Below are 26,862 nucleotides of genomic sequence, written 5' to 3'. Positions count from 1 at the left end.
TTCCAGAAATCCTCCCCCCTCCCCATCCTTGGTCCCCGTGATGCCCTGGTTTCTGCACAGCTGAAGCACTGTGGAAGGTGAGTTTAGGTGAACCAGAAGGCGAGACAAATGCCTTCTCGTTCCCGCTTCTCTAAAACCCGAGCTAGAACAGAAAAAAAAGCAAAGAGCTTGAAATGTTTCAGAGATCTAAGAAAAACTCCGATGTCATGTTCTTTTTTCCAAAGGACGGAGAGGGTTCTACCTGGATCACAACCAGCCCTGGCCGCCCTGGCCGCCCTCCGCGCACCTGACAGCCGCATGGCGCCCCTGGGGGGCCCACGGGCTGCCCTACCTGGAACCCCACGACAAAGGCTTAGGTGCAGCAGAGCGGTCCCTTCCTCCCACGTGTGACCTTTTCTTAAAACACAGGAAACGACAATACTGTTAGTGGCGACTGAGCCAGGCAGGCGGAGGAGTGGCAGGAGGAAGAGGTTCCTCAGCCCCGCGGGGCCAGCGCGAGAAAGCCACCTGCACAGGCGGAAGCGGGGCTGGTGTGACAGGCTTACGTCCAGGTTTGGCACATGGGACAGGCTGGGCGCATGCTCTGAAGCATGGCATCGTAAGGGGAGCCAAAAAGGTCACGGTGGCCAAGGCCATGGATGTGAACCCTCAGCCCACACTGGTGCTCCTGGTTTGCTCAAAAAGTGCTGCCAGCAGCAGAAGGCTGGCAAACTAAAAGCAAAGAGAGTACAGGTCACGGCCACAGAAAGGCAGTAATCGTGCACTCACATCGTGGCTTGGCCAGGAGAGGTATAAATACACTGCACTGTCACAGGGAGGCTGGCCCAGGGACTGGAGGTGGCACTGTGCCTTTCATTCCGTTCGGAAGCAGGCCTGGAGGGCTGGCCCCGGCGGATCCCCGTCTCCTAAAGGGGGGCAGGACCTGCTGAGGCTCCTGGCACCGGCCTCTGGTTCTGAGGGCAGCCAGGACCCGCATCCATGAGGGCCATCTAAAACGTGGCCTGCAGGGGATGGGGACAGGCTGGCAGGAAGCCGCTCCTTGGCTCGCTCCAGTTCCCCACGTGATTGTCCGTTCCCCAGACTCGGGGCTGCCTGCCAAGCGGTTAAACTCCCGGGTTCCGCCCAGGGCTCTCCTCCGCCGGGAGGCCGGGTCTGCTGTGGCTGGACCCTAGAGGGGAGAGGGGAAGAGGATCAGCGTCGAGGCAGCGGGTCCTGTGACACCAGGCGTTAAGTCCTCTTTAGGACGGGAAGGGGCGGGCGGGCGGGGGTGCCGAGGAGCCTCAGGCCTCCTCGGGAGACATCAAGGCAGAGCTGGGAGCGTTTAGTTAGGAAAATGCTCAGCCCCATGAGAGAAGGCCACTGCCGGGACGGATGCCATCACTGAGAAGCAGGGCTTCTGCCCGTGGGAGGCCGAGGCCGAGGCCATAAGGCCAGGCGGGAGGCAGCTGCCCAGACAACACAGCAGGCACTGGAAGGGAGCTTTTGTTTCCAAGGCTCAGCAGGCATTTCATGGTCCCTCCTGCCCTCCAGAAAAATGAGATGAGAAGTAGCAACAAGGGACAGGAAGCACCCCACTCACCCCCATGGAGAAGTGCCCCCCATCCGGGGGGAGAGATCTGCAGTGCCCCCCAGCAGCTAACAGGCTGGCAAAGGAAAGCAAAGAGAAGGTAAAGTAAAAGGCAAGATATTTACCTTGCGTGTTGTCTTAAAACAAAAAATGCTCACTAGTCCACAGTCAATTATCAACTGCAGTTTCCAAATGTGCCAAAGAGGGAAAGGCCTACTGGGAAAGCTAGAGAGACGAGAGGGAAAGGGAGAGGAAGCGGGGGGGCGGGGGAGGGAGGGAGGGGGAGGGGGAGAGGGAGAGGGAGGGAGAGAGAGAGAAGACCAGCTGTGGAGCTGCTCCGGCAGAGCCGCTCCACTCGGGCAGCTTGGGCAGCACCGCAGAGTCAAGGCCGCAGGGGCGAGAGGAGCCCAGGAGGCTCGGTGTCAAGCTCGGACTCTCCCTGGGAATCCCGCTCTGGGACTGATCAATGTGGAGGGGATTTTCCGAATGTGAAGCAGCGGACCAGGGTTCCGGAAGGTGTTTCTGTAAAGGGCCAGTCTTCTTAGGCTTTGCAGGCCTCGGGGGCAACAAGGCAACTCCACCTGCAGCCGAGTACAATCCCTCAGCAGATGGGCACCCCCAGTAAAACGTTACGAGAACAGGCAGATTTGGCCCTCATGCCATTTGCCGACCCGGCTGAAGGCAGCTCAAAATCATCACGCTTTCCAAGCATTTCAGACACTTCTCTGCTGGGGAAGCTAGAGCCAGTCACCCAGAGGATGGCTCTGACCTGCACCGTTTCAGCAGCGCCCCGGGGACACGTCCAACACGTGTAGCGACACTGAGCTCCCCGGGCAGCGAAGCAACAGGTTAACAGAGATAAAATGCAAGACCCTGAGGGCTGCCCAGGGCCAATGTCAGGCCGCACTTAGGGGAAAATCACCAACATCATGACTACAGGACAGGGGCTGGTTGGTAATCCGTTACAAAGAGGAAATGACCCATGAGCCACCAAAAACGATTCTCTCAGAGGACTGCCTCACGAGCCGCTGAAGCCACAAAAGGATTAAAAAACCCCTGGGTATGTGATAAAAGATGAAATGAAGGGAAAAACCAGGATTCTTAGACTTAAGTTTGTACCTTATACACAACCTGTGCAGTCTGAGTAGCAGATGGAGCCAGAAAAGGCTCACATGTGAGAAAACCAAAACCAAAAGGCTCACATTTTGAAAAACAAAAACGTCCTGGCTTTCGAGACCCGAGTCTAACTTGATGGTGCGAACCTCTGTGTGAGGGGTGCCTCACAAAATAAAAGACCAGTCACAGTGGGTAAACAGAGGAGCGGGCTCCGCCCTAAGAGGTGAATGAAGGGTCCGTTCATTCCAAAAGGACTGCGACCAGGCCCGCATCCAGGACCCAACACAACCCCCCAGGGTTCTTCACCAGCACCACAGATGGAGCTCGCAGGAGTGGAGCCACCGACGCAGCTCAGGAAGCACCTTTCCATTATAAAAACACGTTTCCCTTCTCAAACGTGGGTCCGGTAACCAAGGGTGCGCCCAGCCTCCAAGCCAGAGTGCCCGTCTCTCCCGGCCTCCGACTCTTCACCTGTAAAAGGGGCGTGACAACTACCACCTCTCAAAACTTCAGGGAAGTTTTCTTCGATGAGTCAGGACGAGGAGAGCCCTTAGCACAGTGCTTGGCCTGGGAAGTGTTCAGTAAGGGCTCAGCGTCCCCACTGCAGGGTAAAGGGGATGGAGCACAGGCAGTCAGGCCCCTGCAGTTCCTTCCACGGCCTCTCCCAAGCCCCGCCAAGCCCCGGAGGACCTCAGACCCCAACCTAGGAGCTCGGTCAGCATAAAAGTACCTTCCTGAATAACAAGGACAAGAAAGTTCCCTGCTGTGTTTTACCACTCCCACCCAAAGCCCACCCTTCACAGGCTCCTTTTTTATTTTCCCTCCTTCCCACTCTAAGGGTGGGGTTTCCCATCCCACTCTGCAAAGTCTGTTTCTTCCTGCTCCCAGTGGAATGCCTGGATGGGACCAAACGCCTCAGGAGGTGGTCTTCTGGGTTTTGAGGATGGTGTCCACCAGCCACCTACCTTCTGAGCCAGGCCCACTGGTGACCCAAATCTTCACTTTCTAGGTGACCTAACCCTAACCCCAAATGACCCAATACAGCGCCTGAACGTGACCATACTCCCATTTAGCAACTACGGTTGACCCTTGAACAACTCAGGTTTGAACTGCGTGGGTCCACTTATATGCAGATTATTTTTCAATAGTAAATACTACAGCACTACACAGGCTGTAGCTGGTTCAATCTGCGGATGCAGAACCACAAATACAGAGGACCGACCACGTTACACACAGATTTTTGACTGTGCAGAGGGTTGGCGCCCCTAACCTGCTGTTGGTCAAGGGTCAACTGTATTCTCTAATTAAATCAACCCACCCTACAGGCCCTGGAGAGAAAATGCTGACTTACATGCTCTATTCAAAATGTCAGCTGACCTATAGCTCAGCAGTGACGAATTATTAAAAACACAAGAAGGGAGAGAGAAAAGGACAGGGAGACAAAGGGAAACAGAACGAATGTAGGGCAGGACGAGGGCAGAGAGAGCAGGTGTGCGTGTGCAGCCAGGACGGCAAAGGGCACGCTCGCCCTGGGGTCGACGCCGCGGGATGCAGCCGCACGGGGCTCACCTGTGGCTGCAGCTGTCTTGTCACCAAGGAGCCGGGTCTGGCTGCCTGGGATGGCCTGGAGGTCCGCGTTCTCAGGGGACTGCGGCAAGGCCTGGGCTCGGGTGGCCAGGAGTGCATTGAGGTACTGCAGCCGCGTGACCTGGGGCACAGGAAGCATTGCAACTCGTGCAGCTGGACGGAGAAGGTGAGGTGAGGGGCCACACCCCTCCCTCCTGCCCTCAAGCTCCCAAACCAGGGTTGGGGGGTGGGGGGGGTGCGGGGCGGAAGCGTTGTTAAGATCTCCAAGGAAGTTGGGTGCTTAGGCCACCAGCAGACAGAGGGGCCAGGCCATCCACCCTTCACAGCAAGTACAAGGTCTTGCTCTGGGAAGTCTCAGATAGACTCAATCAGAATTTATTCTTAATCCACTCAAATGTGTGACCAGCTGGTCTAGCCCTCGGGGACGCAAACCTGGTTAAAAGCCAGCACCAGTGAGCAGCCCAGACAGTCACCTTGATGAGCTGCAGGTCAGAGAGGGCCCTCACGGTGTAGTCAGGACAGTAGGCAGACAAGCGGGTGCCTTCGGCGGGCTCAGGCAGCGGGTCGTGGCGGATGGACTGGAGCGAGGACACCGGGGACTGGTGAACTATGAGAGGACAGTGGGTGACGGAGCAGGCCAGCCCCACCCAGCCTGAGATCCACCCCACAAATCACCCTGGTGAGGGAATACAGCCAGGGGCTCTGAAAAGGATGGCAAACACGCTTCTCCTGGGAAAAGTTGTGCGGGGTGGGGAGGGCAACAAAGATGAGCCCCGAAGAAACGCTGCCCCACCCTCCATGCAGCCCGGAGAAGGGCCAGCAGGTCCCAAGGCAGACTGCCTTGCAGGAGGCATGGGCTCTGCAGGAAGGACAGGCCGGACGCGGGGCACTGGAGAGCCTCGGCAACGCCCACCCAGCCGCCGGCCCCTGCCTCCAGCTCTGGGACGGCTGCAGCTTACCCGAGGATGGCGCCGTCAGGGCGGACACTCCGTAGTAGGTGAAGGCCCCATTCTCGAACTTCAAGCCCTCTTTCCCGATCTCCACCTCAACCCTGCCCTGGGAGGTCGGGGAAGAGGGGGAGGAAAGAGGTGGACAGGTTATCCATCCTGGCAGCCAAGAGCACAAGGAGAGAGCGCCGACCCCACTCATCCAGGGCAGGTGCATCTGGATGTTCCTTCCTCTTCTCAGACCCTCCCCACTTCCTAAGCAAGTGGCGGGCTCCAGGCCGGGCTCGCAGGTACCTGCAGGATGAGGATGAAGTAGTCCACTGGCTGGCTGCGCTGGTACAGGTAGTGGTGGGCGGCCAGGCGGTCGCTCTCGTCAAACCTCACTTCCTGGTTGACGCTGGGATGCTTCAGCAGGTGCAGCAGGACCTTCTCGGAGATTCGCAGCGGGCTGAATACATCCACCTCTGCCCCACAGGGGAAACAGGTGCGGGGACAGTGTCCACCGGGCCCAGCGCAGCCCGTGTAACCGCCCGCCTCCCGCTGCATGCCTCGGCTCCCCCAGCCTCCCACAACACCCACCCAGCCGCGGCTCCCCGCCACCCACAGAGGAGCTGCTTCAGGTGACCCGAGCTAATGACAGGGCGGCAGAGAGAGTCGCCGAAGTTCTCCTGGACACCCTCCTGCTTACTGGGAATGGGGTGGGGTGTCTCCTGATCCACCGGCCGGTGAGCAGGGACGAGGCCCACCCTCGCCCTCACCTCGGGAAAGGAAGCGCTGGGTGGCCAAGAGCAGCTGAGGCGAGATTTTCACTTTATAGTCATCTTCAGACACCTTGAACAGGGAGAATTCCTCTTTCTGCCTGAGAGGGGCGCTCAGAGACGCAGGCTTCTTCTTCACCACGGTGTCTCCTGGGGCGGGGAGAAGAGGGCCTGCTTAGGCTCCAGCAGTCCTCCATCAACATGACCGGACCAAGGGGCACGTTGCCTCTCCCTCCCCCCAAGGCCTCGGGGCTCCTGTGGGGGGGACAGCATCAGGGCACTGCTGTCTTGACGGCACCTGGCGGCCACTCCACCCAGGCAGTGATCTGGTGCCCGGTCAGAGGGGCGGCAGCCTGCATTCCAGCGATGTCCCGAGAAGTAGCAGAGAGGCCTGCTCCCTCCTCGGAGCTGGGAGAAGATAATGCCGATATGATGGCAGACAGCTTATGTAAAACAACAGGCCCCTCGCTAGAAAGCACATGTTCGAGGATTACTGGTGCCAAACAGCCGCTAACCTGCAGACCCCCTGCCTACGGCAGTCTGAGATGCCAAACCAAAATGCTGCATTTGCGGGGCAGACACGTGGGCAGAGATCCACTTCCAAGCTCACAGGGCGGGCAGCTCAGTGTCCCAGGGGGCCCATGTGAGGCCCGCCGTCAAGCATGGGCTCTGTGTCTGCCCTGCAGATCACAGCTGCCATTCCAAGAGTCAGGTACTTCTAAAACAGAATCTCGGGCCCCACAATCATCTGTTTGGGGAAGAACCTCTCAGCAGTAAAGAATGGGCTTCTTTGAGAAGACACTTCTATACAACGGAACAAGAGAAAGCAAACGGACCACGGAGGATAAACACTGGGAAAAAGCCCGTTAAAGGCAGAGCTCCGGGCAAGCCCTGGGACTGCAAAGCCACCCATGGGACGTGCCCCCATGGCTCTGCATCCAGGCACAGGTGTGAGCCCTCCCTCCTGCAAGGGGCAATCCGGCCCACGCAGGGGTAAGGAGACAGGGCCTGGGTATGTGACGGCTCTGACCCGAGATCCAGCCCCGCTTCTGACAACACGGAGACCCGCCATCCTCTGATACACACACGTCTCTGTAAGCTCGAAAGACCAGCTGAGCCGGAAAAGCGCGAGGGCCAGGACTCACGGTAGTCTTCAGACTCGTCCAGGATCTCGGACTTGATGATCTCCTCAATGACGTCCTCCAGGGTGACCAGGCCCAGCACCTCGTAGAAGGGGTCACCTTCGCCCTCGTTGTTCACCTTCTGCACGATGGCCAGGTGGGACTTCCCTGCGGGGAGGGACACTTGCGTTACAGCTTGCTAGGGGGCCTCCTGTTTTCCTTAGTCCCATGTGACTGGCCCACCACAAGGACAGAAGCTGATGTCTATGTTCCCACAACACGCCAGGCACCAGGAGAGACTCTTCCTAGGTGCCCATGAGGAGTAAGTCTCAGACCGCACGTCCACCTGCCCAAGTCCCCCCAGGCAGCGGCGGAGCTGGAGTCACCCCGGGTCTGTGCGACTCCACGCCGTAAACGTGGTTTAGACAAGGATGCATCCGGACCAGAACCGACACCGTATACAGCAGCAACCGGACCGTGGACACAGGGCGCCGACACCAAAGATGCTGGCTCCCTGGGGACAGTCTGAACACGGAAGTCGAGAGGGGCCACCCCGCCTGGGTCTCCAAAGGGAGCGTTCCCAATTCTGAAGGCTACCCTGTATTTCCAGAAGCCGAGGTGCATGAAAGTCACCCAGCGGGGTGAAGATGATGATAATCAGCCAGTCAGAGCCCAAACTGTGCGGAAGGAAGAGCAGGAAGCTGCAACTCTTCTCCTTCCTGCTCTGCATCCTCCTCAGGTGAGCTAACTGCTTGTTTTATGAGAAAATGTAAGCTTGAGAAAAGCCCAGCCTCAGAGTGCTGGGGAGTGTTAGGGAAACTTCAAGAATATACTCTGTTTCAGGTAAGTGCTTTTTCTCCATAAAGCTTTATGCTTGTCCAAAAGCCACAGAATGTGGGACTTCCCTGGCAGTCCAGTGGTTAAGACTTCGCCTTCCAATGCAGGGTGTGCGGGTTCAATCCCTGGTCGGAGAGCTAAGATCCCGCATGCCTCAGGGCCAGAAAACCAAACCATAAAACATAAGCAATATTGTAACAAATTCAATAAAGACTTTAAAAATGGTTCACATCAAAAAGCCATTAAAAAAAAACACAAACAAAACCAAAAAGAAACAGAATGCAAGTCATACAGGTAATTTAAAACTTTTGAGTAGCTACATTAAAAAAATTAAAGAGACAGAAATGAAATCAATAATATTTTATGATGAACTCAATATAATCAAAACATCATTTCAACATGCAGTCAATGTAAACATATGAATAAATATTTTTCCTTTTCTGAGTACTAAGTCTTTGATATCTGGTGTGTGTTTGGCACTCCCTGCACATCTCAGTTCAGACTGGTTACCGTTCAAGAACTCAGCAGCCACTTGTGGGCAGGTCTAGGATATGGAACTGAGAGCAAATTCATCTCAACCATGCCCCGCCCCCTTTTTAACAGTATTTTTTTTCACTGAAGTACAGTTGATTTACAATATTATGGTAGTTCACACTGTGTACAGCAAAGTGTTTCAGTTATATTTTTTTCAGATTATTTTCCATTATAGTTATTACAAGATTTTGAATACAGTTCCCTGTGCTATACAGTAAATCCTTGTTGCTTATCTATTTTATGTATAGTAGTTTGTATATGTTAATCCCATACTCCTAATTTATTCCTCACCCCCTTCTCCTTTGGAAACCATAGTTTGTTTTCTACATCTGTTTGTTTTGTAGAGATTCATTTGTATTATTTTTTAGGTTCCACATAAAAGTGATATATAATATTTGTTGTCTTTCTCTGTCTGACTTACTTCATTAAGTATAATATTCTCTAGGTTCATCCAAGTTGCTGCAAATGACATCACTTTATTCTTTTTTTATGGCTGAGTAGTATTCCCTTGCATATATACCACATCTTATTTATCCATTCATCTGTCGATGGACATTTAGGTTGCTGCCCCTTTTTATTACTAGTGAATAAAGCACAGGGTAAAAGCCGGCCTGGACCTGCATGTAAAGGGGTGCTTGCTTCAAGAATCCTTTGGTAAAGCAAAAAGTCAAGCTCACCTCTTTGTGTGGATCCTACTTTACATACCTTGGGTTCAATGACAACGTAGTGACTGGGTTTAGAAGCACATGCTTTGGAAGCAGCTGGCATGCCTCTGCCTCATTCTTTCAGCATCCGTGCCCCCTGCCCCGCCCCCAGTAATCAGGTATAGGAAGATCTCTGCTCCAAAGTTGGAGGGAATGAAAATGTCAAGAATCAAGCAAAAGCTATTCTTATTAGACCACTAACCAGATATCAAGAAAGGAAGGAGGCTGTAAAAGAATAAAAAGATCACACTTACTGTATGTCATCAAATCCAAGATGTCATCAATCATGAGACATCCTGGTTACAGAGATGTTAAAATGCAAAAAAAATGTGCATCTGAGAATTGAAGAAATGCAGTACAGGGCTACGTCATTTCAATGTGCTTCGCAGATACTGCTTTTTTTTTTTCCCCAACAAACTGAAGGCAACCCTTCGTTGAGCAAGTCTATCAGCACCATTTTTCAGACAGCATCCGCTCACTCTGTGTGTCACATTTTGGTAATTCTTCCAGATTTTCAAACTTTTCCATTATTATTAATCTGCTATGGCGATCTGTGATGTTACTATTGTAATTGTTTTGGGGGAGCAACACCAACTGCACCCACGTTAAGACGGGGAACTTGATAGATACTGTGTGTGTTCTGACTGCTCCACCAACTGGTCATTCCCTGTCTCTCTCCCTCTCCTCCCCTCTCTCCCTGTTCCCTGAGACAGAACAATATTGAAATTTAGGCCAATTAATAACCCTACAATAGGCTCTTAAGTGTTCAAGTGAAAGGAAGAATCACAGGCCTGTCACTTTAAAACAAAAGCTAGAAATGATTAAGCTTAGCAAGGAAGGCATGTCGAAAGCTGAGACAGGCTGAAAATTAGGCCTCGTGCACCAAACGGCCAAGTCGTGAATGCAAAGGGACAGTTCTTGAAGGAAATTAAAAGATCTACTCCAGGGCTTCCCTGGTGGAGCAGTGGTTAAGAATCCACCTGCCAATGCAGGGGACACGGGTTCGAGCCCTGGTCCAGGAAGATCCCACATGCTGCGGAGCAACTAAGCCCGTGAGCCACAACTACTGAGCCCACGTGCCACAATTACTGAAGCCCGCACACCTAGAGCCCATGCTCTGCAACAAGAGAAGCCACCGCAATGAGAAGCCCACGCACTGCAACAAAGAGTAGCCCCAACTCGCCACAACTAGAGAAAGCCCGCGCGCAGCAACAAAGACCCAAAACAACCAAAAATAAATAATAAATAAATAAATAATTTAAAAAAATTTTAAATAAGAGCTGCTCCAAAAAATAAAAATAAACAAACAAGCAAATAAATAAATAAATGTGCTACTCCAGTGAACATGTGAATGTTAAGAAAGCCAAACAGCCTTCTTGCTGATATGGAGAAAGTCTGAGTGGTCTGGATAGAAGATCAAACAAGCCACAACATTTCCTTACCCAAAAACCTAACCCAGTGCAAGGCCCCATCTCTCAATTCCATCAAGGATAAGAGAGGTGATGGAGCTGCAGATGAAAAGAAGCTACCAGAGATCGGTTCATGAGGTTTAAGGAAAGCTGTCTCCATAACATAAAAGAGTAAGGTGAAACAGCAAGTGCTGATGTAGAAGCTGCAGCAAGTTATCCAGAAGATTTAGTTAAGATCATTAATGAAGGTAGTTACACTACACAACAGATGTTCGATGTGGACAAAACCACCTTATATTAGAAGATGCCATCTAGGACTTTGATAGCCAGAGAGGAAAAGTCAAGGCCTGGTTTTAAAGCTTCAAAGGACACGATGACCCTCTTGTTACGGGCTAATGCAGTTAGCAGGTGATTTTAAGTTGAAGCCAATGCTCACTTACCATTCCAAAAACCCTAGGGGCCTTGAGAATTATGCTACATCTACTCTGCCTGTGCTCTATAAATTGAACAATGAAGGATGACAACACATTGGTTTACTGAATATTTTAAGCCCACTGTTCAGAGCCACTGCTCAGAAAAAAGATTCCTTTTAAAGTAGTACTGCTCACGGGCAATGCACCTGGTCACTCAAGAGCTCTGGCGGAACCATATAAGGAGATTAATGTTATTTTCATGACTGCTAACAAAACATCATACTGTAGCCCATGGACCAAGGAGTAATGGCAACTTTCAAGTCTTATTTAAGAACTACATTTCGTAAGGCTACACCTGCCATAGACAGAGATTCCTCTGATGGATGTGGGCAAAGTCAATTGAAAACCTTCTGGAAAGGATTCACCATTCTATGTGCCATAAAGAACATTCATGATTCATGAAAAGAGATCAAAATATCAACACTGATAGGAATTTGGAAGAAGTTGATTCCAACCCTCATGGATGACTTTGAGGGGTTCAAGACTTCATGAAGGAAAGTAACTGCAGATGTGGTAGGACGAGCAAAGGAACTAGAATGAGAACTGGAGCCTGAAGGTGTGACTGAATTGCTACCATCTCAGGATAAAACTTTAATGGACGAGGAGTTGCTTCTCATGGATGAGCAAAGAAAGTGGTTTCTTGAGATGGGAACTACTCTTGGTAAAGATGTTGCAGAGACTGTTGAAATGGCAACAAAGGATTCAGAACATCATATGAACTTAACTGATAAGGGGTTGGGGTTGGCAGGGTTTGACAGGACTGACTCCAATTTTGGAAGAAGTCCTACTGTGGATAAAATGCTATCAAACAGCGCTGGGTGCTTCAGAGAAACCGCTGGTGCAGGGAAGAGCCAATTGATGCAGAAAGCTTCACTGTCATCTTAAGAAACTGCCACAGCGACCCTAATCAGCAGCCACCACCCTGATCAGCCAGCAGCCACCAACATTGAGGCAAGACTCTCCCTTATCAAAAAGTTTATAACTCGCTGAAGGCTCAGATGGTGCTTAACATTTTTTAGCCATAAAGGTTTTTTAGTTTGATTTTCCAGGGGACCACGCTGCACAGCATGTGGGATCTTAGTTCCCTGACCAGGGAGGGATCAAACCTGCACCCCCCCTTCAGTAGAAGCACAGAGTCTTAACCACTGGACCACCAGGGAATTCTGCCACGTTTTTGTTTTGTTTTGTTTTGTTTTGCGGTACCCGGGCCTCTCACTGTTGTAGCCTCTCCCGTTGCGGAGCACAGGCTCCGGACGCACAGGCTCAGCGGCCATGGCTCATGGGCCCAGGCGCTCCGCGGCATGTGGGGTCTTCCCGGACCAGGGCACGAACCCATGTCCCCTGCATCGGCAGGCGGACCCCCAACCACTGCGCCACCAGGGAAGCCCTGCCACGAAGTTTTTTTTTTTTTTTTTTTGGTGGTACGCGGGCTTCTCACTGCTGTGGCCTCTCCCGTTGCGGAGCACAGGCTCCGGATGCGCAGGCTCAGCGGCCATGGCTCACGGGCCCAGTCGCTCCGCGGCATGTGGGATCTTCCCAGACCGGGGCACGAGCCTGCGTCCCCTGCATCGGCAGGCGGACTCGCAACCACTGCGCCACCAGGGAAGCCCCACGAAGTATTTTAAAATTAAGATAGGTACATTGTTGGGACTTCCCTGGCGGTCCAGTGGTTAAGACTGCTCTTCCAATGAAGGGGACATGGGTTCAATCCCTGGTCAGGGAACTAAGATCCCGCATGCGGCATGGCACAGCCCCCCCAAAAAAGATATGTACATTTTTTAGACATAATGCCAACTGTACACTTAATAGACTACAATATAGCATAAACATAGCTTTTTAAAAAATAGATCTTTATTGGAGTATAATTGCTTCACAATACCGTGTTACTTTCTGCTGCACAACAAAGCGTATCAGCCATATGCATACACATGTCCCCATATCCCCTCCCTCTTGAGCCTACCTCTCACCCTCCCTATCCCACCCCTCTAGGTCATTGCAAAGCACCGAGCCGATCTCCCTGTGCTACACTGCTGCTTCCCACCAGCCAACTATTGTACATTCAGTAGTGTATATATGTCGATGCTACCCTCACTTTGCCCCAGTTTCGCCCTCCGACCCCATGTCATCAAGTCCATTCTCTACGTCTACCTCTTTATTCCTGCCCTGCAACTAGGTTCATCAGTACCCCCTTTTTTTTTTTTAGATTCCATATATATGCCTTAGCAGACAGTATTTTTCTCTTTCTGACTTACTTCACTCTGTATGACAGACTCTAGGTCCATCCACCTCATTACAAATAACTCAATTTTCTTTTTATGGCTGAGTAATATTCCATTGTATATATGTGCCACATCTTCTTTATCCATTCATCTGTTGACGGACATTTAGGTTGGTTCCATGTCCTGGCTATTGTAAACAGTGCTGCACTGAACATTGTGGTGCATGTCTCTTTTTGAATTATGGTTTTCTCAGGGTATGCCCAGCAGTGGGATTGCTGGGTCATATGGTAGTTCTATTTTTAGTTTTTTAAGGAACCTCCATACTGTTTTCCATAGTGGTTGCATCAATTTACATTCCCGCCAACAGTGTAGGAGGGTTCCCTTTTCACCACAACCTTTCCAGCATTATTTATTTATTTATCTATCTACCTACCTACCTGTCTATCTATTTATTTATTTATTTTTGCTGTGTTGGGTCTTTGTTTCTGTGCGAGGGCTTTCTCTAGTTGCAGCAAGCGGGGGCCACTCCTCATCGCGGTGCGCAGGCCTCTCACTGTTGCGTCCTCTCTTGCTGCGGAGCACAAGCTCCAGACACACAGGCTCAGTAGCCATGGCTCACAGGCCTAGTTTCTCCACGGCATGGGGGATCTTCCCAGACCAGGGCTCGAACCCGTGTCCCCTGCATTGGCAGGCAGATTCTCAACCACTGCGTCACCAGGGAAGACCCCAGCATTTATTGTTTCTAGCTTTTTTGATAATGGCCACTCTGACTGGTGTGAGGTGATACCTCATTGTAGTTTTGATTTGCATTTCTCTAATAATTAGTGATGCTGAGCATCTTTTCATGTGCCTCTTGGCCATCTGTATGTCTTCCTTGGTGAAATGTCTACTTAGGTGTTCCACCCATTTTTTAACTGGATTGTTTGTTTTTTTGATATTGAGCTCCATGAGCTGTTTGTGTATTTTGGAGATTAATCCTTTGCCTGTTGTTTCATTTGCAAATATCTTCTCCCATTCTAAGGGTTGTCTTTTTGTCTTGTTTATGATTTCCTTTGCTGCACAAAAGCTTTTAAGTTTAATTAAGTCCCATTTGTTTATTTTTGTTTTTGTTATTCTAGGAGGTGGGTCAAAAAAGATTCTGTTGTGGTTTATGTCAAGGAGTGTTTTTCCTATGTTTTCCTCCAAAAGTTTTATAGTGTCTGGTCTTACATTTAAGTCTTTAATCCATTTGGAGTTTTTTGTTTTGTTTTGTTTTGTTTTTCTGATACGCGGGCCTCTCACTGTTGTGGCCTCTCCCATCACGGAGCACAGGCTCCGGACGCACAGGCTCAGCGGCCATGGCCCACGGGCCCAGCCGCTCCGCAGCACGTGGGATCCTCCCAGACAAGGGCACGAACCCACGCCCCCTGCATCGGCAGGCGGACTCTCAACCACTGCACCACCAGGGAAGCCCTGGAGTTTATTTTTGTGTATGGTGTTAGGTAGTGTTCTAATTTCATTCTTTTACATGTAGCTGTTCAGTTTTCCCAGCACCACTTATTGAAGAGACTGTCTTTTCTCCACTGTATATTCTTGCCTCCACTGTTGTACATTAGGTGCCCACATGGGCGTGGGTTTATCTTTGGGCATTCTATCCTGTACCACTGATCTATATTTGTTGTTGTGCCAGTACCATACTGTCTTGATTACTGTAGCTTTGTGGTATAGTTTGAAGTCGGGGAGCCTGATTCCTCCAACTCTGTTTTTCTTTCTCAAGATTGCTTTGGCTATTCAGGGTCTTTTGTGTTTCCATATGAATTGTAAGATTTTTTGTTCTAATTCTGTGAAGAATGCCATTGGTAGTTTGATAGGGATTGCATGGAATCTGTAGATTGCTTTGGGTAGTACAGTCATTTTCACAATATTGATTCTTCCAATCCAAGAACATGGTATATTTCTCCATGTGTTTATGTCATGTTTGATTTTTTTTCATCAGTGTTTTATATTTTTCTGAGTACAAATCTTTCACCTTCTTAGGCAGGTTTATTCCTAGGTATTTTATTCTTTTTGTTGCAATGGTAAGTAAGAGTGTTTCCTTAATTTCTCCTTCTGATTTTTCATTGTTGGTGTATAGGAAGACCAGAAATTGCATTATGGTTTTTGGCAAGAGTTTTCTGTGCATTAATTTTGTATCCTGCCACCTTACCAAATTCACTGATTAGTTCTAGTAGTTTTCTGGTAGCCTCTTTAGGATTCTCTATGTATAGCATCATGTCGTCTGCAAACAGTGACAGTTTTACTTCTTCTTTTCCAATTTGGATTCCTTTTATTTCTTTTTCTTCTCTGATTGCTGTGGCTAAAACTTCCAAAACTATGTTGAATAATAGAGGTGAGAGTGGGCAATCTTGTCTTCTTCCTGATCTTAGAGGAAATGGTTTTAGTTTTTCACCTTTGAGAATGATGTTTGCTGTGGGTTTGTCATATATGACCTTCATTATGTTGAGGTAGGTTCCCTCTGTGCCCACTTTCTGGAGAGTTTTTATCATAAATGGGTGTTGAATTTTGTCAAAAACTTTTTCTGCATCTATTGAGATGATCATATGGTTTTTATTCCTTAATTTGTTAATGTGGTTTATCACATTGATTGATTTGCATATACTGAAGAATCCATGCATCCCTGGGATAAATCCCACTTGATCACGGTGTATGATCCTTTCAATGTGCTGTTGGATTCTGTTTGCTAGTATTTTGTTCAGGATTTTTGCATCTATGTTCATCAGTAATATTAGTCTGTAATTTTCTTATTTTATGGTATCTTTTTCTGGTTTTGATATCAGGGTGATGGTGGCCTCGTAGAATGAATTTGGGAGTGTTTCTCCCTCTGCAATTTTTTGGAAGAGTTTGAGAAGGATCGGTGTTAACTCTTCTCTAGATGTTTGATAGAATTCACCTGTGAAACCATTGGGTCCTGGACTTTTGTTTGCTGGAAGATTTTTAATTACAGTTTCAATTTCATTACTTGTGATTGGTCTGTTTTATATTTTCTAATTCTTCCTGGTTCAGTCTTGGAAAATTGTACCTTTCCAAGAATTTGTCCATTTCTTCGTGGCTGTCCATTTTATTGGCATATAGTTGTTTGTAGTAGTCTCTTATAATCCTTTGTATTTCTGCAGTGTTGGTTGTGATTTTTCCTTTTTCATTTCTAATTTTAGTGATCTGAGTCCTCTCCCCTTTTTTCTTAATGAGTCTAAGGGTATACCAATTTTGTTTATCTTCTCAAAGAACCAGCTTTTAGTTTTATTGATCTTTGCTATTGTTTCCTTCGTTTCTATTTCAGACACGGAGTTAGCATCTCCCCACAACTAGGGCGCCTGCTGTCTGCTTGTGGGGGACTCTGACCCCCAAGGAGACGGGAGGAACCCCAGAGTGAACCGGTAGGACACAGGGGGACCAAGGGGGGAGGAGAAGCGGAGGCCAGACAAGATCAGCGCCCCTGAGGCCAGGAGATCAGGAGAGGCAGGTGGGAGGGACTCTCCAGGAAGAGCAGGAGAGGAGCGGAGGGCAATCGCATGGCCCACTTGGGCCAGGGAGCCTGCTGAGCTCCCAAGCTGGTTCCCCCCTCCAAAGCCCCATCCAGGCTGCGTGGGTCCTGGGGGCACAGGAGGGAGAACAGGGAGATCAGGAGAGGCAGGCGGGAGGGGTCCCGCCAGAGGAGGAGGAGAGGAGTGGAGGGCAATTGCCCCGCCCACTCAGGCACAAGGAGCCTGCTGAGCTCCCAGACCAATCCCCTGCCCTCCAAGGCCCCTCCAGGCTGTGTGGGTCCTTGTGGGCATAGGAGGGAGGCCAGGTGGGGATCAGGAGAGGCAGGCGGGAGGGGCGCTCCAGGAGGAGCAGAAGAGGAGAGAAGGGCGTTTTCCCCACCCACTTGAGCCCAGGAAGCCTGCTGGGCTCCCAGGTGAGGTCCCCTGCCCTCTGAGACCAGGGGTGTGGGGCACGCCTGGGCTCCTTCTGTACCTTGAGCCTAAGCCCCACCCCCCACAGCCCCCAGGGCCTTTTCCAGCCCTGTGGGTCCTGAGCATAGGCCCCGCCCACCGCCCAAACCTCGCCCTTGCTTAGGCCCCGCCCTCCACAGCCAAGGCCTCCCCCCACACATTTTTTCTTTTCCCTCCACCTCTTTTTTACTACTGTGCTACTGATGTACCTTCCCGTTGTTGATTCATCTATATTTTTATTTCTACATTCTTTCTAACATATCTGTTAGTTTCCTAGTCTAATTTTATTTTTTACTTTGTTATTGTTCTTTTTTTTTTATTTTTGCCACCCCACATGGCTTGCAGGATCTTGATTCGCAAGCCCAGGGTCGGGCGGAAGCTCCTGTGGTGGGAGCTCCGAGTCCGAACCATTGGACTAACAGAGAACCTCAGACCCCAGGGAATATTCATCGGAGTGAGGTCTCACAGTGTTCAGCACCAAGACCCAGCTCTACCCAACAGCCAACAAACTCCAGTGTTGGAAGCCTCAGGCCAAACAACCAGTAAAACAGGAACACAATCCCAGTCATAAAAAAAAAGAAATGGCAACAAAATATGTCACAGATGAAGGAGCAAGGTAAAAACCTACAAGACCAAATAAATGAAGAGGAAATAGGCAATCTACCTGGAAAAGAATTCAGAGTAACGATAGTGAAGATGATCCAGAAGCTCGGAAATAGAATGGAAGCACGGATTGAGAAAATACAAGAAATATTTAACAAAGATCTAGAAGAACTAAAGAACAAACAAAACAGAGATGAACAACACAATAACTGAAATGAAAAATACACTAGAAGGAATTAATAACAGAATAACGGAGGCAGAAGAACAAATAAGTGAGCTGGAAGACAAAATGGTGGAAATAAATGCCAAGGAGCAGAATAAAGAATAAAGAATGAAAAGAATTGAAGACAATCTCAGAGACCTCTGGGACAACACTAAACACACCAACATTCGAATTACAGGGGTCCCAGAAGAAGAAGAGAAAAAGAAAGGGTCTGAGAAAATATTTGAAGAGATTATAGTGGAAAACTTCCCTAACATGGGAAAGGAAATAGTCACCCACGTCCAGGAAGCACAGAGAGTCCCATACAGGATAAACCCTAGGAAAAACACACCAAGACACATATTAATTAAGCTAACAAAAATTAAATTCAAAGAGAAAATATTAAAAGCAGCAAGGAAAAAACAAAAAATAACATACAAAGGAGTCCCCATAAGGTTATCAGCTGATTTTTCAGTGGAAACTCTGCAGGCCAGAAGGGAGTGGCAGGATATACTTAAAGTGATGAAAGAGAAAAACCTACAACCAAGACTACCCTACCCAGCAAGGATCTCATTCAGATTTGATGGAGAAGTCAAAAGCTTTTCAGGGCTTCCCTGGTGGTGCGGTGGTTGAGAGTCCGCCTGCCGATGCAGGGGACACGGGTTCGTGCCCTGGTCTGGGAAGATCCCACATGCCACGGAGTGGCTGGGCCCATGAGCCATGGCCGCTGAGCCTGCGCGTCTGGAGCCTGTGCTCCGCAACGGGAGAGGCCACAACAGTGAGAGGCCCACATACCGCAAAAAAAAAAAAAGCTTTTCAGACAAACAAAAGCTAAGAGAATTCAGCACCACCAAACCAGCTTTACAACAAATGCTAAAGGAACTTCTCTAAGCGGGAAACACAAGAGAAGAAAAAGACCCACAAAAACAGACCCAAAACAATTAAGAAAATGGTAATAGGAACATACATATCGATAATAACCTTGAATGTAAATGGATTAAATGCCCCAAACAAGACACAGGCTGGCTGAATGGATACAAAAACAAGACCCATACATATGCTGTCTACAAAAGACCCACTTCAGACCTAGGGACACATACAGACTGAAAGTGAAGGGATGGAGAAAGATATTCCATGCAAATGGAAATCAAAAGAAAGCTGGAGTAGCAACACTCATGTCAGATAAAATAGACTTTAAAATAAAGACTGTTACAAGAGATAAGGAGGGACACTACATAATGATCAAAGGATCAATCCAAGAAGAAGATATAACAATTATAAATGTTTTTGCACCCAACATAGGAGCACCTCAATACGTAAGGCAAATGCTAACAACCATGAAAGGAGAAATCGACAGTAACACAATAATAGTAGGGGACTTTAACACCCCACTTACACCAATGGACAGATCATCCAAACAGAAAATAAATATGGAAACATAAGCTTTAAATGACACAGCAGACCAGACAGATCTAATTGACATTTATAGAACATTCCACCCAAACGTGGCAGAATACACTTTCTTCTCAAGTGCACATGGAACATTCTCCAGGATAGATCACATATTGGGTCACAAATCAAGCCTTGGAAAATTTAAGAAAACTGAAATCGTATCAAGCATCTTTTCTGACCACAACGCTGAGATTGTAAATCAATTACAGGAAAAAAAACTGTAAAAAACACAAGTATGTGGAGGCTAAACAGTGCGCTACTAAATAACCAAGAGATCACTGAAGAAATCAAAGAAATTAAAAAATACATAGACACAAATGACAACGAAAGCACGACCACCCAAAACCCATGGGACACAGCAAAAGCAGTTCTAAGAGGGAAGTTCATAGCAATTCAATCTCACCTCAAGAAACAAGAAAAATCTCAAATAAACAATCTTACCCTACACTTTAAACATAACTTTTATATACACTGAGAAACCAGAACACTTGTATGACTTGCTTTACTGTGGTGGTCTGGAACTGAACCCACAATATCTCCAAGGCATGCCTATACTTAGGGCTTGCTTACTGTGTGCCAGCCACTAAATGCTTTATTTATTTATTAACTTACCAAACCCTCTGGCAACTCTATAAGGCACATATTATTATTTACATTTTACAGTTCACAGAGAAAACTGAGGCCAAAAGAGGTTCAGTGACCGTGCCAAGCTGGAACCCAGGCAGCTGGCTCTGAGTCCACTCTCCTAACACCCCACCCCCCACCCCACTCAAGTGACTTTCACTGAAGAGAACAAAAGACCGAATCTTAGGAGCCCCCTCCCCTCTGGGAGACAGGCATGGTGCCAAGTGCAGGGCCCCGCTGAAGAGAAGCCAGCAGCCCTCTTTAGGGGCTCTACCATCCTGGAACAAAAATTAAAGGTGGAAATGCCCACATTAAGTTGCCTCCCCCCTTCCCAGGAGGAAGGGGCTAGGGGTCCCTGGGGAACTGTCTGCCCATTCCTGCTGAGACAGAGGCACTGAATGAGGAACTTGGCGTTTCCAGACGCTTCCCACCCCTTGGTGTTTGGGCTGGAATGGCTCACACCGGCAGGCAGGCAGCACTGCTACGAGGGCCCCAACAGCTCTGCCACAGGATACAAATCCGTCAGGCCACATCAGGAAGGCCGAGGCTCGACACACAATGTTAGTCAACGGTCTTCTGGGATTTCGGGAGCCAAAGCCCAGGTTCTACGTGGCCATCTGGGAGCACAGGACCCACTTCAGCCCCCTTCTTCCACAAAGCCAGTCCCTTTGGCAGGTTACCTACAGGAATGACTAAGTTCTACCTTGCTTTCAAAACTTCTATAAAATAGGCGCAAGGTTCTCAGTGATGAGATGATTCAATAATGAACAGAAGAAAGAAGAGCCCTTGCAAGGTCCCCCAAACAGTGGCCACGTGATCTAACTTTAAGACAGAACTTTTGAGGGGTCCAAAAGGCAACCAGGAGAAAGGAGTAAGGGGCACACAGAGAATGGGAAGCTGGAGGGATTCAAGTTTCTCATGTGATAGGACAAAACGCCCTGAAGATATGGAGCCCCCTGGCTGGCTGGCTGGCTGACTGCAAACACGAACACAGGCCCCGAGACAGGTGCCGTCAGCTCTCCCCGCGAAAGCTCTAAAGAGCCGCAGGCCAGGGGTAGATGGCACACCTACCGACGTCGACCAGGAAGCTCTGAAAAGCTCTAGAGTTCTGATTTTACTTACCAGGCTCAAGAACACTCACAAACGACAGGGATGCTAGAGGACCCTTCCATAATGCCTATTTTCTAGGACATTCCTAAAAATGCAATTGGAGTTGAAATTCCTCTGCCTTCCCTCTTTAGCTTTTTTTTAAAAAACTGTCTGAACGTATCCTGTGAGAAAAGTACTATGTGACCATCCCTCATAGATGTCTGAGCAGGTCTGACTCTTCAGAGTTGGGGCAATCCTTTGGCTTCTGACAGGCAATGAACCACAACTCAGGGTTTAAAGCCGACTCCGAACAGCGCACTCATCCTAATCCCTCCTTTGGCTGAATGTCCTTGAGGTCACTGGGGGTTGTCACTGGGGGTTGACAAAAAAGGCAGGGGTTAATAGCTTTAAAGAAAATACATGCTGGGCTTCCCTGGTGGCGCAGTGGTTGAGAGTCCGCCTGCTGATGCAGGGGACACGGGTTCGTGCCCCGGTCTGGGAAGATCCCACATGCCGCGGAGCGGCTGGGCCCGTGAGCCATGGCCAGAGCCTGCATGTCCGGAGCCTGTGCTCTGCAACGGGAGAGGCCACAACAGTGAGAGGCCCGCGTACAGCAAAAAAAAAAAAAAAAGAAAATACATGCTACTTACTACGCCTCCAAAGTACGCGCTCCCCCGGCAATGCCTGCACAAAACAATCAGCTGTCACCTCAAGTCTGCACGGTGACTGAGGGGCACCTCACCGGGGAAGGTACCTCTCCCAGACTATACAGTTCCAAAACTGTGCTCTGAAGGAGAGAAAGGAACAGGGCCCGGAATGGCAGTAACTGCCAAGATGCCAGGGCCTCCAGCTTCGGGAATTCAGAGGGACCACCGTCTCATACACTTGGCAGAGAGACAGGAAGGGGATTGGTTCCTAAAACCTCACGCACCAGGGAGGCTGCGATATGCCCTTTGCTCATAAGCAGAGGAATGATGAACAGCGTTAGGCTAACAAGGACTTCAGCGAGGAAATATAAAGCTATCTGCCAAAGGACTGCACTGCACGAGAGCAGAGAAAGCTCAGGATGTCACAGGAAAGACGCGGCCATGTTGCCCTGAGAATGGCCCTCACTCTCCACGGGAGTCAGGAGGTCGAGGGGACTGAAGAGCCCCCCATTCAACCTCCACACTGCACCCTTCCCCCACCGCCTTCTAGAAGGAGGCTCTCCAGAGCCGCCCCAAGGCCACCACCCCAGAACAGAAGCAGCCTGCACTGGCCTTCCCTCCCTACCAGCAACTTCCTACCAACACTCAGACCTAAACCCACTCGACTCCCCCATCTTAAGATCCCCCATCTCAAAACCAAAGAGAAGAAGGCCTCCTGCCCGCCCAGCCTCTCCCAGCCACTGCCCCCTGGCTTACGCTCTGCAGCCATACCTCCCGGAAGGCCTGTCTCCTTGGGCCTGTCGTACTTCAATCCCCAGCACCCCACTCCATGGCACCACAACTGCTCTGCAAAGGTCAAGGGTATCCTGGTTGCTGGATCCCAAGGACATGATGCCAGCCTCTCTCCTGATCACTCTCCTTCCCTTAGTTTCCAGGGCATTCCAGGGTCTGGCTCTCCTCAGCAGCCCCTCCTCTCTGCCCTGCACCCCTTCCCTGCTGTGCCCCTCTTGAGGCTCCGCTTCCTAGGACCACTTCAACACAGACGTCCAGATCCTTCCCTCCTGCCTGGGACTTCCACGTGCATTTCACTGCACATCAACTCATCCTAGGAGCCTGCCTCCCGGGCCACTGCACAGCCACAAATTCCAGTGTCCAGAATGAACTCGTCTGCCTGCCAGCCACCACGGTCCCCAAGCCCTCTCTCCCCTGCGTGTGCTCTGCCTCAGGGAAGGTCAAGGCCACCACCAAGCCAAAATCCACATTCATCCTCGGCTCCTCGTCTTGCCCCACAGTCGCTGAGCTAACCACAAAATCCTCCTAAGCCCACCTGCAAATGCTCTCTTGGGTTACTCCTCTCCAGGCCCGCTGTGCACCCCTGTCCAGGCTACCACCTGTCACTGCACCCCCCAACCACTGGGACCCCCCAACTGTGGTCTCCACACCAGTCAGTGATCTGTGCAAACCACTCAGGCGGCGCCACGCTCTGCTCAGTCACCGCCCTGGTGGTCAAGCCCGGCCTCCCCAGGGCCTCAAGCTGGAAGGCGGCAGGGGCAGGATGGCACCCTCCACTGCTGACTCCAGGGCCTGCACGGCTGGCCACCAGACCACGAGAATCCCCACTGCCTCAGAGACTACAGTACTACTCGGAGACAGAGTACTTGCTACTGGGGGGCTCTGTCTGGCCCCCGGCCCAGGCTCCTCTCCCCAGTGAAGGGCTGCATGGCTACTCTCTGAGGAAACAGCCAGGAGCTTATCAGAGATTCTCTAGCAGAGCAGCCAGGGCTGCCCATCAAAGTCTCCCACCGAGATCCCCAGACACCGTAATAACAGTTACTGCCTAACTTCAACACCCAAGCATCTCGCAAGGATTAAAGGAGATGGTGCACGAGAGCGCCCACTAGTGGCCGCCATGCAGCAGTGCTAATGAAGGAGTAACATGGTCACTACCGCAGAGCTTGGCCTCCCTGCCCTGACAGTCAAGGGGCTCACAGGGGCCTGGAGACTTCACAGCTGCCAGGAAGATGAGGGGGAGCTGCTCAGTTCTCGGCCGCAATTATGCAGCCTTTAGGGTGAAGCTCATCCAGAGTCCTGAGGTGTCCCCAAGCCCATCCTGCAGTTCAGCTGTGAAAAGCCTGGCTAGTGGCCAAGACATGGCCAAGCTCTGGGAAGACACCAAAGCCCAACAACGGAGAGGGGGACTGCAGGGGAATTCAAACCTTCACAATGCGAGGGTCTCATTTTTTACCAGGGTGAAAGGAGAGGGTGAAAATATGGAGTTAAGAGAGAACTTGAGACCTTACTCGGGGTTTTAAAAAAAAAAAGTAACGGGAGACGATTGGTATCCATCAAATTGCTTCTGATGAAATTACAGTGGAAGTTTTTTCCACACCTGTAGAAAAATATTTACCAATCATTCCCTTTACCTTCCTTTTACCAATCAGGAAGGTAGCAGCCCATCAGTGACCTTAACAATGATGCCCTGGAAACATCACAAGGCCTTTTATATTATATGTGTGCAGACAGCAGCGTCCAGGTACCTGAAGACTATACTCTTCTATGTTCTTTCAGTTTCTGTCCAAGAGTTTGGACCTGCTACAAAGCCAAAGGCCACAGAAATGACCTGGTAAAGAGCTGGAGAGTTAGAGCCAAGTAGACATACCTCCCCGAACTGGGGGCCTGCCAGGAGAAGGGGATTTTTTTTTTTTTTTTTTTTTTTGCGGTACGCGGGCCTCTCACCGCTGTGGCCTCTCCTGTTGCAGAGCACAGGCTCCGGACGCGCAGGCCCAACGGCCATGGCTCACGGGCCCAGCCGCTCCGTGGCACGTGGGATCCTCCCGGACCGGAGCACGAACCCGTGTCCCCTGCATCGGCAGGAGGACTCCCAACCACTGCGTCACCAGGGAAGCCCAGGAGAAGGGGATTTTTGCTATCTATAGCACTGTCAGTTTCGGAGCCACAACCTTTAAATGATATTTCGAAGGGTCATTCGGAGCTGCAAAGCCATACTCTTCATTAAAAGGGCCCTTAGAGGCTTCCCTGCCCTCCACGGGCCCAGAAGCTTCCCTAAACCCCCACTCCTTCTGTAGGGGGCTGACAATGCGAGTCCCCTCCGCGATTCCCCGGCCGTTACCTCGTTTGAACTCCTCCAGGACGGCGTCCAGCTTGGTGTCGTTGAAGACGAAGTGGAGTGGGTGGCTGTAGAAGCGGGTGATTGTGCTGAGCGGCGTGCAGTCTTCGGGGTCCACGAAGGCCAAGTCCTTGAGGTAGAGCATGTCCACGATGTTGGAACGCTCGTCCTCGTACACGGGGATGCGCGTGTGGCCGCTCTGCATGATGCTGGCCAGGACGCCGAAGTCCAGCACGGTGCTGGCGTCCAGCATGAAGCAGTCCTCGAGGGGCGTGAGCACGTCCTCCACGGTCCGGCAGGGCAGCACGCGCTTGCTGAGATCGCTGTAGGGGTCGTTGCCGCCGCGCGCCAGTTCCAGCACGCGCTCGCGCAGCCGCCCTGGCCGCGCCGCCAGCTCCAGCAGCTGGCCCACGGGCAGCGCCACGGGCAAGGTGAGCAGCACTGCCAGGCGGCTGAGGATCAGCGCGCGCGGCGCCAGCGCCAACGTCCAGCGCCCGCTCACGGCGGCCGGCACCACCTCGCCCACCAGGAACACGAGCCCCGCGCTGCCGAGCACTGCAGGCACGGCGCGCTGGCCGGCCGCGCGGTACAGCAGCACCGCCAGCGCCGCCTGTGCCAGGCTGGCCAGCAGCAGCAGCGCGCCCAGGGCGCAACCGGCCCAGCGCCGCGCGGGCTCCAGGCGCCGCGCCGCCGCACGCTCCGCCTCCGAGCCGCTCTCGCGCAGCACCTGCACCTCGGCCGGCGCCAGCGCCAGCGCGCTCAGCTGCAGGCCCCGCGCCAGCGCCGCCAGCGCCAGCAGCCCCGCCGCCCCCAGGCCCAGAGCCCAGGGCGGCGCCGCCTCCTCGGCTGCCCCGCCGCCCGGCTCCACACGCACGGCCAGCAGCGCCGAATGCGGTCGCACGGCCTCGGCGCGCAGGCGCAGCAGCACGCGCCACTCGCCCGTGGGGGCCGCCGCCTCTTCTGCCGCCTCGCCGCTCGGCTCCCCGCGCACCGCCAGCAGCGCCGAGTGCGGGCGCACAGCCTCAGCGCGCAGGCGCAGCAGCGCGCGCCACTCGCCCGTGGGGGCCGCCGCCTCGTCGGACGCCGCGGCCGGCCCGCCCTCGGGGCAACCCGCCCCTTCAGGGGCCACCCAGGACCAGGAGCTGTTGGCGAAGCCCGAGCCGAAGAGGCGCAGGCGGAAGGTGGCCTCCGGAGCGGCCCGCATCTCCCCTCCGCGCGCCCACCCCGCGCCCGCCGCTCCGTCCTCCTCCAGACAGACACCCAGCACTCGCGGGCCGGACGCCGCCTCCCCGGCGGCGTTGCCCAGGCAGAGCGCGGCGAGCAACCAGCCTAGCCGACCCGCCGCCGCCGCCGCCGCCATCGCCTGCTGCCCCCTCTCGGCCTCCCGCGCAGCCTACCCCTCCGCCTCCCCCGGGCCAATCGTCGCCAGCCCTGGCGCCTCTTCCGCCAATAGGCGGCGGGCGGAGGCGGGCCCCAGGGTCGGACTAGGCTGCGCCGGGGAGTAAACAAGCCGCGGCGCGATCCCGGGGCGGGCCGGGGGCGTGGGGCTCTCGGCGTGGGGCTCTCGGCCCCGCGGGGCTCGGCCGCGACTCCTGGGGCTGGGGCTGGGGCTGGCTGGCATCCGGAGGGCGCTGAGCGGCGAACTGGCCCCCCCCTCCGCGGGCGTCTGGTTCTCACCGGCAGTCCCCGCTCACCGGGAGGCCGGGCCCGTGCTTTGGGAAGTCCCTGGCTCGGGACTCGGGCCGCAGAGCGGAGCGGCGCTCCTGAACTTGCAGGCAGAGAATTCAGCCAAGGGAGATGGGCCGTTTTCTCAGAAAGGGACCCCCCGAACCACCGACCTAAAGGGCGAGGAGGGCTGAAAGAACCGGTGACTGG

General features: G+C 51.8%; 1 protein-coding gene across 1 annotated transcript; it reads right to left on the bottom strand.

The window, feature by feature from the left end:
• Positions 1 to 1,103: 1,103 nt before the first annotated feature.
• On the bottom strand, positions 1,104 to 26,347 carry CNNM3 (cyclin and CBS domain divalent metal cation transport mediator 3; the record flags this gene model as incomplete). The annotated part of the gene is made up of 8 exons (XM_079720498.1): positions 1,104 to 1,168; positions 4,253 to 4,391; positions 4,744 to 4,877; positions 5,230 to 5,326; positions 5,512 to 5,681; positions 5,976 to 6,125; positions 7,121 to 7,264; positions 24,991 to 26,347. The coding sequence occupies 8 exons, from the start codon at positions 26,345 to 26,347 to the stop codon at positions 1,104 to 1,106; spliced, it is 2,256 nt and encodes a 751-aa protein (XP_079576624.1).
• Between the last annotated feature and the right edge of the window lie 515 nt (positions 26,348 to 26,862).

The sequence above is a fragment of the Hyperoodon ampullatus genome (genome assembly GCF_949752795.1).
Source record: "Hyperoodon ampullatus genome assembly, chromosome: 15".
Taxonomy (NCBI): domain Eukaryota; kingdom Metazoa; phylum Chordata; class Mammalia; order Artiodactyla; family Ziphiidae; genus Hyperoodon; species Hyperoodon ampullatus.
Note: the sequence above shows the minus strand (reverse complement) of the source record. Positions and strands in the feature narration are given on the sequence as shown.